The sequence below is a fragment of the Erinaceus europaeus genome, chromosome 8 (assembly GCF_950295315.1).
Source record: "Erinaceus europaeus chromosome 8, mEriEur2.1, whole genome shotgun sequence".
Taxonomy (NCBI): Eukaryota; Metazoa; Chordata; class Mammalia; order Eulipotyphla; family Erinaceidae; genus Erinaceus; species Erinaceus europaeus.
In genome coordinates this window covers 10,983,330-11,001,813 of record NC_080169.1, presented here as the reverse complement: position 1 = coordinate 11,001,813, position 18,484 = coordinate 10,983,330, and the positions used below count along the sequence as shown (strand labels likewise).

Below are 18,484 nucleotides of genomic sequence, written 5' to 3'. Positions count from 1 at the left end.
GCTTGAAGGAATCATATTAAGTGAGATAAACCTGAAAGAGAAGGATGAATATGGGATGATCTCACTCATGGACTAAGATTGAGAAATAAGAACGGCAAGGGAAATACAAAATAGTACTTTGGTGTTCACCAAAGTAAAGGACTCTGAGGGAGGGGGAGGGGGACTTTCAGGTCATGGTGGATGATGGTGGAGAAGAACCTCGGCTGGGGGTGAGAATGTTTTGCAGAAAACTGAGAAATTACAAGTGGTGAAGCAGGTCTGCAGGTGTCTATCTTTCTCTCCCCCTCTCTATCTTCTCCTCCTCTCTCAATTTCTCTCTGTCCTATCCAACAATGACGATAGAAATAACAATAATAACTACAACAATAATACAACAAGGGCAGCAAAAGGGAATAAATAAATAAATAAATAAAAAGAAAACTGTGAAGTTTTACACATGTGCCAACAACTGTATTACTGTGAACTATCAATCCCCCAGGAGTAAAAAAAAAAAAAAAAAAAAAGAAAATTAAATCACAGAAAAAGTTCAAATCATTTTTTAAGTAGATATTAGTATTACTGTTTTACTTAAAAAGTATCATTTTCCCCATAAAACTATGACTTACTTCCTAGAAATTGGTACTGAATATAAAAACTATATATTTCCTTTTTTCTCTCCTCACTTCTTCCCTTTGTACTTCAAAACTCTGGATGCTTATGCTTTGCTGATCCTCTGAGTTCAGGTTTCCCATCTCATTGTCAAGTGAATCAGGGACAACTGAACATCCACGGTGGTATCTAATTCAGTAAAAGCCAACGTGGCTGAGTCAGTGCTGTTTTCCATTAGGGGATGGAACAAAAACCTTCTAAGATCCAAACCCTAAGAAAACATTTTCAAAAGGCTTCTGTTTCTAAAATGGAAAAGTTTAAAGACTTCAATTTACTTATTTATTATGCAAAAGATGGTCAGGAGCTGTCACTATCCTCTTGGTTTATCAACAGGCTATGGACTATGTGGTACAAGGTGACACTCAAACCTGGCGTTCATCTACCAAGAGGAAACAAGACCTTCCAGTGTCTTCCTCTTTGTTTCCCTAGAAAAAAGAAAATACTTGCACAGACCTTGACAGGAGATGTTTGATGCTTTCACATGTGACACACCAACAACATTCCTGTATCAGTATAGAGATAGCACTTTTCACTTACCTCCATTGGGTTTCCCAGGGAACTCTGTCCCCTCAAACATCTTATGCGTGTGCTCTTTACATGTTGGTGAAGGAAGCTGTCTGCCTTTGTTTTTCCTCTTGTGCTCACAAGCTATACAGGGATGCAGGCTATCTGCTTCCCTCAGTCTGGCTTGGGTCTTACCTCATAGAATCCCCGCACCAAGGCCTCCGTCTGTTGCACCACTCCACGTTCCACCCGCCACTTCACCATCCTCTCAATGTACTCCTTCTTGTTCTTCTCTGTCACCTGGGTATTGGCTCCTCCAGATTTTAATTCCCTTTCCGTCACCTTTGGATAAACAGAAAGACTGTGATGCTTGTCAACTTAGCTTTGTTTAGCTCCTAGTGAGATACAGCCTGTTTGAGAATAAATATACTGGGTAACATTTCAAAAGGCAGAAGCCACCAAATGCTTACAAAAGATGGTACAGACATAGAATGGTTTATTTATCCAACACTAAAAATGAAGGAAATCCTAACATGGCTAAAACTTTCCTAAATTTTTATTTGTGATTAACAGTAGGTTACAAGACTGTAAGATTACGGTGAATAGTTCCACATCACACCTACCTACCACTAGAGTTCTGTATCCCCACAATCTCGCTTCCTAAAGATAACCATTACAAATCTCACAAGTCTTAGAAACAGTTTGCTTGCCTCTATCCTCCAGGGTTGTTGCTGGGGCTTGGTGCCTGCACTATGAATCCACTACTCCTAGGAGGCATTTTTCTCATTTTTGTTACCCTTGTTGTTGCTATTGTTATTGTTCTTATTGCTGTTGTTGTTGGATATGACAGAGAAATCGAGAGAGGAGGGGAAGATAGAAAGGGGAGAGAAAGACACCTGCAAACCTGCTTCACTGCTTGTGAAGCGACCCCCCTGCAGGTGGGGAGCCAGAGGCTTGAACTGGGATCCTTATGCCAGTCTGTGTGATTCGTGCCATGTGTGCTTAACCCACTGCACTACTGCCCAGATGCCTATTCCCTTTTTTTTTTTTTCCCCAAATTCATATGTATCAGTTCTCTAGATTCCACACGAGTGAAACTATCTGGTAGTTATCTTTCATCTCTTTACTTATTTTGCTAAACACAGTCATCTACTGTTATCTCCAATCAATTCTTTTTTGTTGTTGTTATTTTGCAAATAATTCAGCTTATTATCAGAACAGTTTTACCATGGTTAACCCACTGCTTTTTTTCTTTACATTTTTGTATTGATTTAACATTTATTTACAATATCACAAGATTTCAAGAATCTTGGATCACACACATATGTATACGACACGGATAGTAGGATAGTATGTGAATTTTCCACAACAAAACCCAAAACCTCTTTCTTTTCTAAGCGCCACTCATCACAGACCTGTCCAAAGACCTCTTCATTAACGGTGAAAGTGAGGTCTAGAATATCTGTGATGTTGTTGTCCTTCATCCATTGCAAACTTTGGTGGAATTCTTCATCCAGATACTCCAGGTCACTCAAGTCACAAGGCCTGGGTACATGCAAGGGAAGAAAGATGAAGGGGATTGCTGAACTAATGGTCCAGACTTCACTCTAAAATGTGTCTCATTCCAATACACCATTCCTGGCTGACACAACACTCACTGTCCTAACCAACTGACACTTTTGAATCTTTGTATTTCATTCAATACTTTTCTTCTGAAAACAAAATATATGAAATAATTGTTGACTCATGAATTGTCTATCATGATTGGAGAAAACTATCACTTAAAACAACTAAGTTTGGGGCCAGGAGATAGCTGAGCAGGTAGAAAGTATGTCTTATCACAGGCCCATGTCAGTGGAGAAGCAATTAAAGAAGCCAGAACCCCCACCTTCTGCACCCCAAAAATATTTTTGGTCTATATTCCCAGAGGGGGAGAAATGATAGGGAGAAGATGATCAGAGGGCTCTGAACTCCAACTCTATCAGGACTCAGAGAGAGAAGAGGAAAAAGGGAGGGACATTTGGATGGAGTGACAGGTGTCCATGTGACTTGGAAAGGAAGAGATGATAAGACCATAGGAAAAAAAAGGGGGGGGAATATATATATAGACAGGTAACTGTAGAAATAATAGTTAACCTGTATCTGCAACCTTGAGAGAACAGCTGTCCCTTCCAATGGAGGGATCAGGGACTCAGAACTCTGGTGGTGGGAATGGTGCAGAGTTGTATCTGTTATCTTGTAATTTTGTGAATCAATATTAAATTATAAATTTTATTACTAATAAAATAATAAAAAAGAAAGTATGTCTTATGAAGCATGAGACATACTGTGATTGAGGCCCAGCACTGAATGAGACCACTGTTTAGGTCTCCAAGGTAACATTGTGGATGATAGAGTGGTGCTGTGATGTCTCTTCCTCTCTTTCTTTTCCTCCTTATCTCCCTCTTTCTCTCCCTCTATAGAAAAGAATGAAAAACATCTCTGGGAGAGGCTACTCAGTAGTGATATTGTGACTGCATGAGGTCCTGGGTTCAGTCCCTGGTGCTGAAAAACAAACAAACCAACCCAACAACTAAGTTGTAGATAATTCTACATAGTAGTTTAATGAGATATTGGTATTTGTTATTATAATTATCTGTTATATCTATACATATCTATTATACATTAAAATAGTTTCTCCCTATGTCTACATAAACTGTCCAATGCCTTTTTATTAAACTTAAGCGTTTGTTACATGGAAGTGCTGGGTGGTGGTGCCCCTGGTTGAGCACATGTTACAATGCACAAGGACCCAGGTTTGAGTCCCCAGTCCCCAAGTGTAGGGGAAAAGCTTTACAGGTGGTGAAGCAGGGCTGCAGGTGTTTTTCTCTCTCCTTCTCTATCTCCCCCATCCTCTCAATTTCTGGCTGTCTCTATTCAGTAGATAAAGATTAAAACAGTTTATGTTATATGTAAGAACTTAGAAAAATAAACCACAAACCCCTAACAGGTATGGTGGAGGCACTAAGGGGCCAAGGGGGTAGAGACAGCAGGAAGATCAGCGTCTGCTGTCCTGTACACAGGGCTGGGCATGATACTTACAGTCTCAGGAGGGCCTTGTAGAAGGGTCTTGTGAAGAAAGCATCAAGAAGATACTGATGGATCAGAGCCAGACCTAGGATCCGACCGCTAAATCTGAACCTAGAAGACAGACAAGGCAGAGAGATTTAAGGGTAAGTTGGAAATTTGATTGTTAAGGGTTTTCACTTATATTTTTATTTGATGTGCTTCTTTACAGCAGTCATCTTAAGTGGTGTTAATGAACTTGTAAATTGAGGACACAGAGAGACACACATTCTCTTTTTTTCTTATTATTTCTGTCTACAATGCCTGTGCACTTGGTAAGCTTTAAAGGAGAACTCCTCTCCTCTCCATACCAGAATAGAGTCATCATTTGCTGAACAAAACAAAACACAAAAACATTAATTTTTGCTAAAAAAAAACCACGAGTCAATCAAAGTTGAAAAATTAAGAACCCAAGAGAAGAAAAGTGCTGGTGAAGAAGAATTCTGGGACCTTAGATAAATAGCCCACACTGAATTTGAAGAGGGCATCAAAAGCACACAGAAAGCTTTTATGAGTTATGGTGGTACAGGGGATTGAACCTGGGACTTTGGAGCCTCAGGCATAAGAGTCTCTTTGCATAACAATTATGTGACTTACCCTCAGCCCCCTTAAGATGTATTTCTTTTAAATAAAAGCCATTTTTTCCTATTTATTTTCTGATTAGAGCTGTGTCTTCACAGAAACCCATCTAGACATAAGACACCACAAACTAATCAATGTAACAAAATACCAAGAACCCCACATCTGAGGCGGGGAGGATGAGCTAGAGAATAACCCTTTCTGCTGAGTCAGTCAGGGGTCTCCTTAGTGAGAAGGGACGGTCTATTTGCCTCTAGAAGAATATGGAAAGTTCAAAATTTGATTTTTCAATCTGACCTCTTTGATCTGTGGTTTTCAGAAACCTCTTTGGGACTCTAAATTGTTTTCTGTAGCCTTGATTTTCAGCATATTTCAAGGTTTTAAAAAGCTACTTATGGGAGTCAGGTACTAGCGCAGCGGGTTAAGCGCACCTGGCGCAAAGCACAAGAACCAGTGTAAGGATCTCAGTTTGAGCCCCGGGCTCCCCACCTGCAGGGGAGTCGCTTCACAGTCGGTGAAGCAGGTCTGCAGGTGTCTATCTTTCTCTCTCCCTGTCTTCCCCTCCTCTCTCCATTTCTTTCTGTCCTATCCAACAACGACAACAATAATAACTACAACAATAAAACAACAAGGGCAACAAAAGGGAGTAAATAAATAAATAAATAAATATATATATTTAAAAGCTACTTATTTATTTTTGCTATCATTAGTCCCTTAAAGAAAAATAACAGATATGGGTTATATTATTGTTATTATTTAGTGAAAAGAAAAATACAAGCAACATAGAAAATATCAACTGAAAACCATGTCAACTCTGTTATCCCAAGGAACATCTTTGACTCTGACAGGTCTTTCCCTTGCATACCAGCCAGATAAGCGAACACATTTGTGTAAACAGAATCACATCATCACTCCTGCTCCTCTGCAGATTTCTTTTCACGTTACAGTGTGGCACAGCAGTCCTCACATGTCTACACATTTAAATCTTCCCCATCCAACTTATGTAACCTGGAAAAATCACTTCATTTTATGCATGGTTTGGCCCCTCCCATTCTCCTGTGTTGTATGCTTTACATTGGGTTGTTCTAGTTCTCCCCCGCCAAGAGAATTGGATCAGTCCAGTTAGTTTCGCAGGCCGCTTGGCCCCCGCCCCAAGGAACCCCGCCAGAGTTCCAGAGTTGGAGAGTTGCAGAGTTCGAGAGAGTGCTTGCGCAGCTGCAAAGAGACAGCAGAGTTCTGTTTGGTGATTAGTTTGGTTTAGTTTATGAGTCGTTGTTCCTGAATAAAGAAATACAGCTTCCCTGCCCAGTCGTTGTCTCTGCGTCTCTGTTACCCGCCCGTGAAGCTAGCCCGGCCAGCTGGAGCCTCTGAATTTTAACAACACTCCTGGACACCTGAGTGCTTTTTCTTTTTACCAGTGTGCTCACAGGTATTTAGGGAGGCAGTATGCAGCCAATTAACTGAGAGAATATTTTGCAATGGGAAGATGTCTGTCTTCCAGCATCCACACCAACTGTCTGGGTGATGGACTTGAGTTGTCTTTGAACACAACTGTAGCCACTTTGAGCTTTCCTAAGGACACTGTAGGTGAGTACACAGGTGATCTGAAAGGAGGTATTATTATTGATAAGGGTTTAATCTCAGTTCCACCTGGGTTTTATGTACTAGTCTTTTTTCATTGAGGCAATGTTGTATATATGACTATATATGTTTCAGATGAACCATTTCATCTCTTCAAACTGTGTCTCCAAACCACTCACAAGGAAGGTGTTAATTTCTCTCCCAGTAAGCCCATTGGGTGTCCCCTTCCCACCTCCCACACCATGTTCCCTTTGTCTGCGTAGACAACATTGTTTCTTTCAGAGCTGTTTTCATCTGATGTCTGTTCATTTGCACATATGCATATATATATATATATATATATATATATATATCTCCCACATAAGAGTGAGAACATCCAATCTATGACCTTCTGACTTGTTTGGCTTAGCATGACCCTCTCTCTCTCTCTTTTAATTTATTCCCTTTTGTCACCCTTGTTGTTTTACTGTTGTTATTGATGTCGTCGTTGCTGGATAGAATAGAGAGAAATGGAGAGAAGAGGGGAAGACAGAGAAGGGGAGAGAGAGACACCTGCAGACTTGCTTCACCACCTGTGAAGCAACTCCCCTACAGGTGTGGAACCGGGGGCTCCAACCGGGATCCTCCAACCAGGGTCCTTGCACTTAGCGCCACATGCACTTAACCCGCTGTGCTACCATCTGACTCTCTGACCCTGTCTCTCTTGGTCCATCCGTGGTGTGGCAAAAAGCAAGATCTCATCTTTGCTTATAGCTGATATATATATATATATATATATATATATATATATATATATATATATATATGCCCTCCTTTTTATTTGTTTGTTTTAATAATAGCTTTTTTCACAGTGCAAAAGCTTTTCTTCGATGCAATTTTATTTGTTCATTTTCATTTCTGTTTCCCTTGCTGTTGGACTTGAAGTCAGTAACACGGAATGCTCTGCTTATGCTTCCTTCTATGTTTTCTAGTCTAACACCCAGGTCTACAGTTTATTTTGAGTTGCCTTTGGTGCATGGTGAGAGACAGTGATCCTGTTTTATTTTCCCTCATGTGGTAGCCAAGTCTTTCCAACTGCACTTATTGAAGAGACTCTCTTTACATTCTTGGCACCTATGTAAATTAATTGCCTATATGTGTCAGAGTTTATTCCTGAGCTCTCAATTCTATGACATCAATCTGTGTGCCTTCCTCCCCCCACCCAGTGTCACAAAATTTTGATCACTGTGACTCTGTAGTATAGTCTGAAGTCAAGGAGCATGATGTTTCTATCATTGTTCTTTTTTTTTCCCCCTTCAGGTTTACTTTTTTTAAAAAAAAAATTATTTATTTCCTTTTGTTGCCCTTGTTCTGTTGTAGTTATGATTGTCATTATTAATGTCGTCGTTGTTGGATAGGACCGAGAAAAATGGAGAGAGAAGGGGAAGACAGAGAGGAGGAGAGAAAGATAGACACCTGCAGACCTGCTTCACCACTTGTGAAGTGACTCCCCTGCAGGTGGGGAGTTGGGGGCTCGAACTGGGATAACTTGAGCCCGTCCTTGTGCTTTGCACTACCTGCGCTTAACCCGCTGTGCTACCACCGGACTCCCCCTTCAGGATTACTTTGACAACTCTGGATCTTTTGTAGTTCCAGATAGATTTCAGTAGTGTTTGTCATATTTCCATAAAGAAATTAATTGGAAATCTGACAGGGATTGTACTAACTCTACATATTGCTTTAGGTAGAGTGGTCCTTTTAATGTTGTTAATTCTTCTAGTCCATGAGCATGAAATTTCCTTGTGTTTCCTTGAGCTTTGATTTACAGTTTCAATCTCCAGTCTTTCATCTCCTTTGTTAAATTTATTCCTTGGTGCCCAATTCTCTAATTCTTGTTGATGATACTTTAGCTTGGGGTTAATTTATTCTTCTAGTTTATATATATATATTATATTCACATATAATATATATATATACATATATATATATATATTAATTTTGTAACCTGCCCCTTCACTACAATGACTTTATCTTTCTTTCTTTCTTCCTTTTTTTTTTTTTTTTTTTTGCTTCCAGGGTTATTACTGGGGCTCAGTGCCTGCACCACAAGTCCATTGCTTCTGGAGGCTATTTTTTCCGTTTTGTTGCCCTTGACGTTTTATCGTTATTGTGGTTATTATTGTTGTTGTTATTGATATCGTTGTTGGATAGGACAGAGAGAAATCAAGAGGGGAGGGGAAGACAGAGACAGGGAGAAAAGGATAGACACCTGCTTCACCATCGTGAAGTGACCGCCCTGCAGGTGGGGAGCCAGGGGCTTGAACCCGGATCCTTAATCTGGTCCTTGAGCTTTGCGCCACGTGTGCTTAACTCACTGTGTTACCACCCGACTCCCTGACTTACTGTTTTTAAGAGATGGATGGATGCTCTCTGTCTATTCATGGCATCTATAAATAGTGATCAATTTATTTCTTCTTTTACAATTTGGACTCTCTTTATTTCTTTTTCCCTACAGAACTTTCAAATAGTGGGGAAAGTGAGCATTCCTGTCTCTGATCTTAGAGGGAAAACTTTAAGTTTCTCACTATTCACTAGGGCACTTGTGAGAGTTCTAAACATGGTGGACTTCTACATATTCTCACCATATTTTTTCAAGATGGCTTAAAGAAACAAGAATTTTACTCTCTCCTTGAGTATATTACTATATGCTCATTCATTACTGTTTGGATTGTCTGTCAAAAATCCAAGAAAGGCAGTGTGCTAGGATGACAACATTGCAAGTTTGGCTATTAGGCAGTCTTGGTTAAGCTTATTAGACCTGTGCGACACTGAGTAACTTCTGAAATGCTGAAGATTTTTGTAGGGCTGGGGAGGCAGCATAATGGTTATGCAAAAGACTTTCCTGCCTGAGGCCCTGAGGTTCTATTCCCACCACCACTATAAACCAGAGCTGAGCAGTGCCCTGGTCTTTTTTTTTTTTTTTTTCTTATTTATTTATTTATTATTAACCAGTGCACTATTCAGCCTTGGCTTAAGGTGGTGCAAGGGATTGAACCTGGAACTTTGGAGCATCAGACATGAGAGTCTCTTTGAATAATTATTATGCTATCTACCCCCACTCTGGTCTTTCTGTATCTCTCTCCCCCTCAGTCTCTCTCTCTCTCTTTCAAATAAAGGGAAAATATGATTTTTAAAAATTTTATTCAAGGGTATTGGAATTCAGTCTTTCTAGGTGCTTAGGCAAAACTGCCAGACAGTCAAGCTTGGTCTGTTAGATTCCAGGCTCAGAGTCCTAGGTACCCAGACTACAAAAGGGTTAGAATGTGGAATAAGTCAGTCTTCAGGTTCCAGCTGTCACATAGCTGTACACTTTGACTTGTTGCTTACACATAATATTCATGTATCACAGTGACTGGTACAGGTAAAGGGCCAATCAAGATTTTATTTATTTAATTATTTTTTAAATATATATTTTTAAATTTATTCCCTTTTGTTGCCTTTGTTGCTTTTATTGTTGTAGTTATTATTGTTGTTATTGATGTCATTGTTGTTGGATAGGACAGAGAGAAATGGAGAGAGGAGGGGAAGACAGAGAGGGGGAGAGAATGATAGGCAGCTGCAGACCTGCTTCACTACCTGTCAAGGGACTCCCCTGCAGGTGGGGAGCCGGGGCCTCGAACCGGGATCCTTACGCCGGTCTTTGCGCTTTGTGCCATGTGCGGGCCAATCAAGATTTACTGAATAGAATTAAACTGAAAACTACCACGTGGTTTATTCCAGTGGAACACAAATATAAAACCTATTGAAAATTTCTGAAGCAGCATATGCCATTTGAAGCCTTTGAGGAGGGTAATTGCTATCATACCCAATGTCTGTAAATAGTTTCCATCCAGGGAGATGGGCAGATTGACCAAACTGCAGAGGAGAATTTTGCTTCTTGTGTCAATGTATAAAAAGACATGACAACTGTTTTATACCAAGAATCTAAAATAGCAGGTCTCTACTTCTTCCCCTCTCCCTTTTTTAATCTGTTTAATGAAACTTTGCATGGGCATGTGTTTTAACAGGAGCTAGTATGTTTATTTTCCAACAGATTATTTAAATGAAGGCAGCTTGTGCAACAGTTAGAACTGCTGCTGGTAAGTTTGAGAGGATAATATTTTGTGCATAGACCAGACCAATGGAAGAGGAAGCAGGACAGTTTGCCAAATGAAGAAAATAAAAGATCTAAAGATTCCCCTAGAGGGACATTTTGGACAGTGGAGCAAAACATTTGTAAAAGGCTTCTAGTTAACCATTTTATGTGAAAGTGATACAAAAGTGGGTTAAAATTTGGTAGGTTATGCTGTGGTGTTTTTTTTTTTTTTTTTAGTTTGATTTGTTCAATTTAAACTTTGACCTATGATCATTGAACCTATGATCAAGGTTCTAGTGACCTTCAATTTTTTTTTTGGCCAATAAGTCACCAGTCTTAATTCTGTTCAGGAGCTGCATCCTTTCATGTACCCTGGTTCAGCTGTACCAGTTTCAGGATCAACAGTCACAAAACTAACCTTACTTTCTGACCTTCCTGACTCCAGGAGACCAGACAGCATATTGTAGAGACATAAAGAGCTTGAAGACTTGATGATAATATCTTGACTTTTGCTGTTTTTTGGTGAGGTATGGGAGGGGACTGAGGAAGATTCAGGGACACATGGCAGGACTGTGATCTGCAGACTTTAAAGGCCTCTTCCAAGTGTCATTTTATCTTGCAGAACACAAACACTTTGCAGAACCAACACTTGCTGGCAAAATCTGAATGGCTCAGAAAACACTGTGTCTAGTCAATCCCTGAGACCAGAAGGCTGCTTAACTGCACCCATGCTTGACTGCACCCCAGACACTACTACAGTGACCTGCCTCCCAACCCACGACTCTGTGACTCTCACCATTTACCTACCTCTCCTGCATTCTGAACGCTGAGCAGTTTGTGTTAATGAGTTACAGAAGATTCTCTCCGTGGCAGTCAGATTTTTCATCCCTGTTCCTTCCTGGACAATGGCACAGAACTTTTAAGGTCCAACTTGTTTTACGATATACCTTACATGGTCCCCAAAATAATAGAGCCTTTCCTCAGCCTTGAAATTGTTGGAGCCAGGTAGTGGTGCACCTGGTTAAGCACCGACATTACACTATGCAAGGACCCAGATTCAAGCTCCTAGTCCCCACTTGCAGGGGAAAAGCTTCACAAGTGGTGAAGCAGGGTTGCTGGTATTTCTGTCTCTTTTCCTCTCTGCCTCCTCCTCCCTTTTCTATTTCTTCCTGTCTCCATCAAATAATAAATAATAAAATAATTTTAAAAAGAAACTGTTAATACCATTTCTGGCCTTTGCCCAACAGATGTTAGTGGCGCCTACATGCCTCATGTTGTGATAAGTAAAACCACAAATGTAATGTCATCATACATTGCTAAATGTCCTCTGGTGGCATGAGGGATAAAACCATCCTCTTTTTAAGAGCCACTGGGATAGAGCTTAGTAAACGAGGGAAGGACACCTGAATAAATTGTCAGTCTCCCTTCTAGCTGACACACAAGCACCACCTGCCTCGTCTCAAAACCCAAAAGATGGTGCTCTAAGCTCCTCAAAGCAATGAAGATCACAACCTTGAGGCTTTGTACTCCACTCTGCACAGGTCCAAGCATTTCTCCACCACATGTTCCCTAGACCTCTGAATATATTTTTCTGTTCTGTCAAATATCATTTTCTATACCACTGAGGGCCTGGGATCTAAGTTTATCTTGGGCGAATGGACAGGAGAGGAGGATGATTCCTCCTAAAGACACCAGGTTGTGTCATCCTTTTCTGAGGGAATGACGTCTGATTTGAGTGAAGAAAAGGAGCAAGCTTCCAGGAGAATGGCCACTTAGAAACTGGGGGAATTTTAATCACCAAGGCGGGAATCTGCAGTTTGTCTGAAAGCCGTAAAGAGAACAACCGGGCTTTATCTTAAAGGAAGAAAGGTAAGGTGACAAGTTGCAGACATTACCATGATTCTATCCTGACTTCTCTGGGAAGATGACCTCACCAATGTGTCCTGGAACCTTGCCTCTCCAGAGTCCTACCACACTATGGAAAGATAGAAATAGGCTGGGGGTGTGGATCCAACTGCCAACGCCCAAGTCCAATGGAGAAGCAATTACAGAAGCCAGAACTCTGTTGTAGAGATGATAGTTAACCCACTTCTGCAACCTTGGGAGAACTGTGATGGACAGCAATGGATGGATCAGGGATTCAGAACTCTGGTGGTGGGAATGGTGTGGAATTATATCCCTGTTGACATGTAACTTTGGAATTATATCCCTGCTGACATGTAATATTGCAAATTAATATTGAATCATTAATAAAAAATTAAGAAACAGTATTGTTGATCCAAAAATGGTGTGCAAGAGTTACAGGCCACAAATCAAAACTGGGGGCATAACTAAAACTTTCCCTCATTTATGAACTTTTTATGATATTAAAAACACACCAAGTTAGCTATAAAAAAAAAAAAGAAAGGTAAGGTGATAGAACAGGAGTTTTGGAGAGAAACCCAGGGGACAGATGATGTAGGACCTGATGGAGCATAGACAGGGCTTTGGATTTTATCTTAGCAGTGAAAAAAATTCACAGGAGATGTGAAGTCCCTGGGATGAACTGATGGATGAGCAGAGACAATCATTCCTGGAGGAAGTGGGGACTGGTAAGAGTAGGAGCAGAGACGAGTTTGCAGGTTCCTGTAAAGATGAGGATGGGGGTGACGGCAGTGAAGGTGACAAAGTCAAATTCAGGGTGGCTGGGTGGTGGCAAACCCGGTTAAGTGCACATAATACTAAGTGCAAGGACTAGTGCAAGGATCAGAGTTCGGGCCCCAGATCCCTACCTCAGGGGGTGGGAGAGGGGGACATTTCACAAGGGGTGAAGCAGGTCTTCAGGTGTCTTTCTCTTTCCCTCTCTATCTCATCCTTCCCCTCAATCTTTCTCTGTCCTAGCAAATAAAATGGAAAGAAAAAAAAAAGGAAAAAATGGCAGTCAAGAGTGGTGGATTTGTAGTGCTGGCACAGAGCCCTCACCTAGCGATAACCCTGGAGACAAAAAAGAAAAAAAAAGAAAGAAAAAAAAAAGAAGAAAAAGTCAAAGTCAAATTCAGGATGTAGAACAAGGATAATTTGCTGATGGATGGGATGGAACATATTAAAAAAAAAAAAGAGGCACAATGGACAATTCATGGTATTGGAACAGAGAAATTGTGGAAGTTTTTATGTCATTTATTGAGACAGGAAACACTGTAAGGAGAAACTTCCAAACATATTAATTTTGTGATACCCAAGTGGGGTTGTTGTTTAAATACCCACATAGAGCTGTTGAGTGGGCAGTTGCACCACTGAGTTAGTACTTCTGGGAACAGGGCCAGACTGCAGATGTTAATGTGGGATTTGTCAGGATGTAGATGGTATTTGAAATCATGCAGTTGGAAGAGACTACCAAGGAAGTGTATGCAGATGGAGAGCTAGGTACAGGGCCAAGCCTTAAGCAACACACTATTCAGAGATTGCTAAGTGAGGAGTGACACTAGAGCCCTAGGAGATAGAAGAGGCAGTGAGGTAAGACAGAAACCAAGTGATGTGCAGAGCATAGTTCAAATTTCAGGAAGAAGGCAGAGAAGCTTATGTGACAGTGAATTTTGATTCTATTGCTATCTTTTATATAAAAACATATACCTTCACCCATTTCAAGATAACATGTAATGAATTTTTTTTTAATGTGGAGAGATTATTTTTATTTGGAGCTATTTACTCAGATGTATGATTTTTTTTCCATTTGTGCTTTGCCCATGTGATAGAATTATGAACAAGAGAGATATAAAGAAAATTAGAAGACAGGGCTGCCTCAGTTCAAGTGAGCAGAGCTTCTAATGGAAATCCATGTGGGTGTTTAAGAAGGCAGCACTACCTAGGCAACAGTGATAACATTATTGACCACTGGCAATGAAATTCAGTCATTGGCTCTTCATCCCACCCTGGAGGTTGGGAGGGATGGGATTAAAACTCTAGTTTACCAGACGCATAGTGTGCTTATCTGGAAACAGGCCTCTATCCTTCCTTTGCTCAGAGACTTTCTGAGGGTTATCTTATTGACTCAATTGTAGTTGAATGGAATTTTTTTTTCTTTTCTTTCCAAACACCAAAATACTTTTATTGCTTTTACCACTTACAGAATTAAAAATAATTTTGGAAGTTCTGTGTCTCAAAACAGGATGATAACCAAATACATCTATCTTCCCTCCCTTTCTCTCTTGCTCTCTTTTTCCCTCCTTTCCTCCCTCCCTCCCTTTCTTTCTTTCTTTCTTTCTTTCTCTCTCTCTTTCTTTCCTTCTTGTTTCCAGGGTTATTGCTGGATCTCAGTACCAGCACTACAAATCCACCGCCCTTTTTTTTTTTTTTTCTTCTCACTTTATTGGATAGGACAGAGAGAAATTGAGAGAGAAGGGGAAGATAGAGAGGGAGAGAGAAAGATAGATACCTGAGGACCTGCTTCACCACTTGTGAAGTGACCCCCCTGAAGGTGGGGAGCCAGGGGTTCAAACCAGTATTCTTACATGCGTCCTTGCACTTAACTCAGGCCTAATCTCCATACTCACTTTAAAATGTTTTATTTGCTAGTGAGAGAGGGTATTATATAGAGGGAACCAGAGTATCACTCTGGCACATATGATCCGGGGGACTGAACTCAGGGCCTCCATTGCACTACTTTTCAGGCTGCTACACACTTTTATTCAGATAATGATTCAGAATTTTGTAAAGAATTCCCTTTCTCGGGAAACTAAAAGCAGGATCTGACTAAATTGAAAGTAGGGCACCAAAGTAAAAACCCTGTGGTGAGGGGTAGACATGCAGCTTCCTGGGCCGGTGGGGGGTGGGGGTGGGTGGGTGGGATGGGACAGTCTTTTGGTGGTGGGAATGGTATTTATGTACACTCCTAGTAAAGTGTAGTCATATAAATCACTAGTTAATTAATACGAGAGGGGAAAAATTAATTGTATGTCTCCAAGTTTTTAAAACACAGACTGAGTCTTCTGAACGTATAGGCTGTATATTTGATATGTGGACTCTCTCAAAAGCCTAGACCAAGTAGATCAGAGGCAACCAGTGGCACAGCTATTTACAAGATACTGGGTACTATACAGCAAATCCTAACAAAAGGACTTTTCAAAGTTAACCCAATTACCAAATAATGTGATGATAACATTAACTATCTATTGTCTTTTTGAACCCTAAGACAGCAGGAACCTCACATCTCCACTATAGAGCCTATATTTCTCCCAGTCCTGGATCCTTAGGATAGGGCCCACTTTCCCGCATGCCTCTCCCAATCCATATCAAATAATATTGCATCTGCCAATCACAACCTAATCAACGCAATGATTGCCACCTCAGCATGCTTCAGCTCAGACTGTGTCCAGAGACTTCACGTGTGGAATGACAACCCTTCAGCTTCATTACTCGGGTGAGACCTTTCCTTTCATAACATTCTCTAATTCCATCCCAGGTGGATCACTTTCTAACAAAGTCCCAAAACCTAGATATACACCAGGTTCTATGAGAGAGAGCATATGTTCACACGTATCCATAAACAAGTGCAAAATATATACCTGAAAGCAGAAGTACACTAGAGTTTGCAGTGAGTACCCCCCCCCCCAACACTTCTTCTCCACTATTCCAACCTTTGGGTCCATGATTGCTCAACAATTTGTTTGGCTTTGTATGTTAACTCTCTTTTCAGCCACCAGGTTCCAGATGCCATCAGGATGCAGGCCAGCCTTCCCTGGACTGAAGACCCCACCAATGTGTCCTGGAGCTCCGATTCCCCAGAGACCCACCCTAGTAGGGAAAGAGAGAGGCAGACTGGGAGTATGGATCGACCAGTCAATGTCCATGTTCAGCGGGGAAGCAATTACAGAAGCCAGACCTTCCACCTTCTGCAACCCTCAATGACCCTGGGTCCATGCTCCCAGAGGGATAGAGAATGGGAAAGCTATCAGGGGAGGGGGTGGGATATGGAGATTGGGTGGTGGGAATTGTGTGGAGTTGTACCCCTCCTACCCTATGGTTTTGTTAATTTATCCTTTCTTGAATAAAAAATAAATTAAAAAAAAAGAATTCCCTTTCTCATATTGTGTAAAAAGTGCTTAAATATTGTTTTATATTTGGGTTTTATAGCATCACTATGTGTGGAAACAGTTTTGCAAATTAGCTGAGAAAAGTTGAAGTTTCCTTCATCTGCCATGAAAGAGACTGTCAACACAAGATAACGGTATATTATTTTCTGACTGCTAATTAGCAACTGGCATTTTAAAAATTCATCTAAAAATAACTATCTTTCTTTGCATTTATAACTTTGATTATTCAAAACTAATTAATCCTTTCTTTTTAAATTTTTTATTATCTTTATTTACTGGATAGAGATAGCCAGAAATCAAGTGGGAAGAGGGAGATAGAGAGGGAGAGAGACAGACACCTGCAGCCTTGCTTCACCAAAGCTTTCCTCCTACAGGTGGGGACCCAGGGCTCGAACCTTGGTCCTTGCAAACTGTAACAAGTATGTTCAACCAGGTGCACCACCACCCAGCCCCATTAATCCTTTCTCAAGCTTGTTATTTAAGTACATAAAATATTGATGCATGTTTCTGTGCTTTATCCAATATTATTGTTTTTTGGTTCTTTGTCTTCTCACTAGTGGTAAATTCAGTAAGAATCTTGTCATTTCTGCCTGGGGTGATTTCATTCCTCAGTGTGAACCTTACAGGAACAGCTAACTTTCTCCTCATACTCTCTGGAGGAATCTTGATGCTGTCAGCATCTACACAGTGTTGCTCAAAGGCTGGAGACCTTTCCACAGGCATCAGAATCCTTGAGTTCTTCTTAAGATAGTGTTGCCTGGGAATCTGACACTCTGTGGAGAAGTTTCTGGAATTTGTATCTAAAACAAATCCATCATACACTGGACTACAGTTTGAGATCACTAACTACAAGTCTAATTTTTTTTTTTTCTACCAGAGCACTGATCAGCTTTGGATTATGGTGGTGCGGGGGTAGGGGGGATTGAACTTGGGACTTTAGAGCTTTAGGCATGAGAGTCTCTTTGCATAATTATTATGCTATTTACCCCTGCCCAAGCTCAAATATTTATTTAAAAAATATATATGTGTAAAAATATATATATTAAAAAATATATTAAACCAGAGCAGTATATGGGTCTGGCTTATTGGTGGTGCTGGGGATTGAACTTCCTTCATTTTTTTTTTTTTATTTGTCTCCAGGGTTATCACTGGGGCTCAGTGCCCACACTAGGAATTCACTGCTCCCGGAGGCCACTTTTCCCCTCTCAATTTCTCTCTGTCCTATCAAATTAAAAAAGAAAAGCTCATGGCCAAGTGTTTTAATTAACTGAGAAGCATTCAATCCAACCATCAGAAACCATAGCCCCAAAGGACAGGACTACCCTAGAGAGAGGATCTGACCTGAAATTCATAAACTGGGTTATACAAACATAATCACTGTGAGTATTCTGCTTGTAGGCATTGTGTTTGTAAGCCACAACTCCTGTGCTAAAACTGAATACACCTGCTCCTTCCCACCTCATCATGCTCTCCCTGGCTCCTTAAAAATAATGACTACTTAACATCTGTTACAGACTTTGTTTTAGGAGGAACTTCACAGAAACACCATCATGACCCAGGAGATCATGATCCAGGAGGCAGGAATAACTGATAGCCTCAAGCCCCCCAGTCTGTTTTTCCTATAAATCAACAACTGGTTTTCCAGCCACGTCCATCTCTACGGGTTCAAATATTCCCCGAGACAAAGGGATGGGACAGTTTATCTGAGCATCATTCCTGCCTCTGTTTGTATGTCTGAATGGCAATAGATGAATCATTTCTCTTCTTGCAGAAGTGGGTGTGACAGTGCTCAGCTTTCTGTGGCTCCAGGCATTGCGTCCATGTTCTCTCTCATGCCTACTCATGCATCTAACCACACATCATCTAGTCTCTCTTCACCCTTTTC

The 18,484-nt window shown here is 40.7% G+C and overlaps 1 protein-coding gene across 4 annotated transcripts in view; it reads right to left on the bottom strand.

Moving 5' to 3' along the window:
• The window catches only part of HECW1 (HECT, C2 and WW domain containing E3 ubiquitin protein ligase 1), a 345,650-nt gene that overhangs the window by 22,549 nt on the left and 304,617 nt on the right, over positions 1–18,484 (bottom strand). For all 4 annotated transcript variants that reach the window (XM_060195885.1, XM_060195887.1, XM_007535072.3 and 1 more), the window contains 3 exons: positions 4,234–4,332; positions 2,568–2,697; positions 1,348–1,494 (listed from right to left, as the gene is read on the bottom strand). In XM_060195885.1, coding sequence (XP_060051868.1) covers positions 1,348–1,494; positions 2,568–2,697; positions 4,234–4,332 — 376 coding nt within the window. The remainder of the gene's footprint in view (positions 1–1,347; positions 1,495–2,567; positions 2,698–4,233; positions 4,333–18,484) is intronic.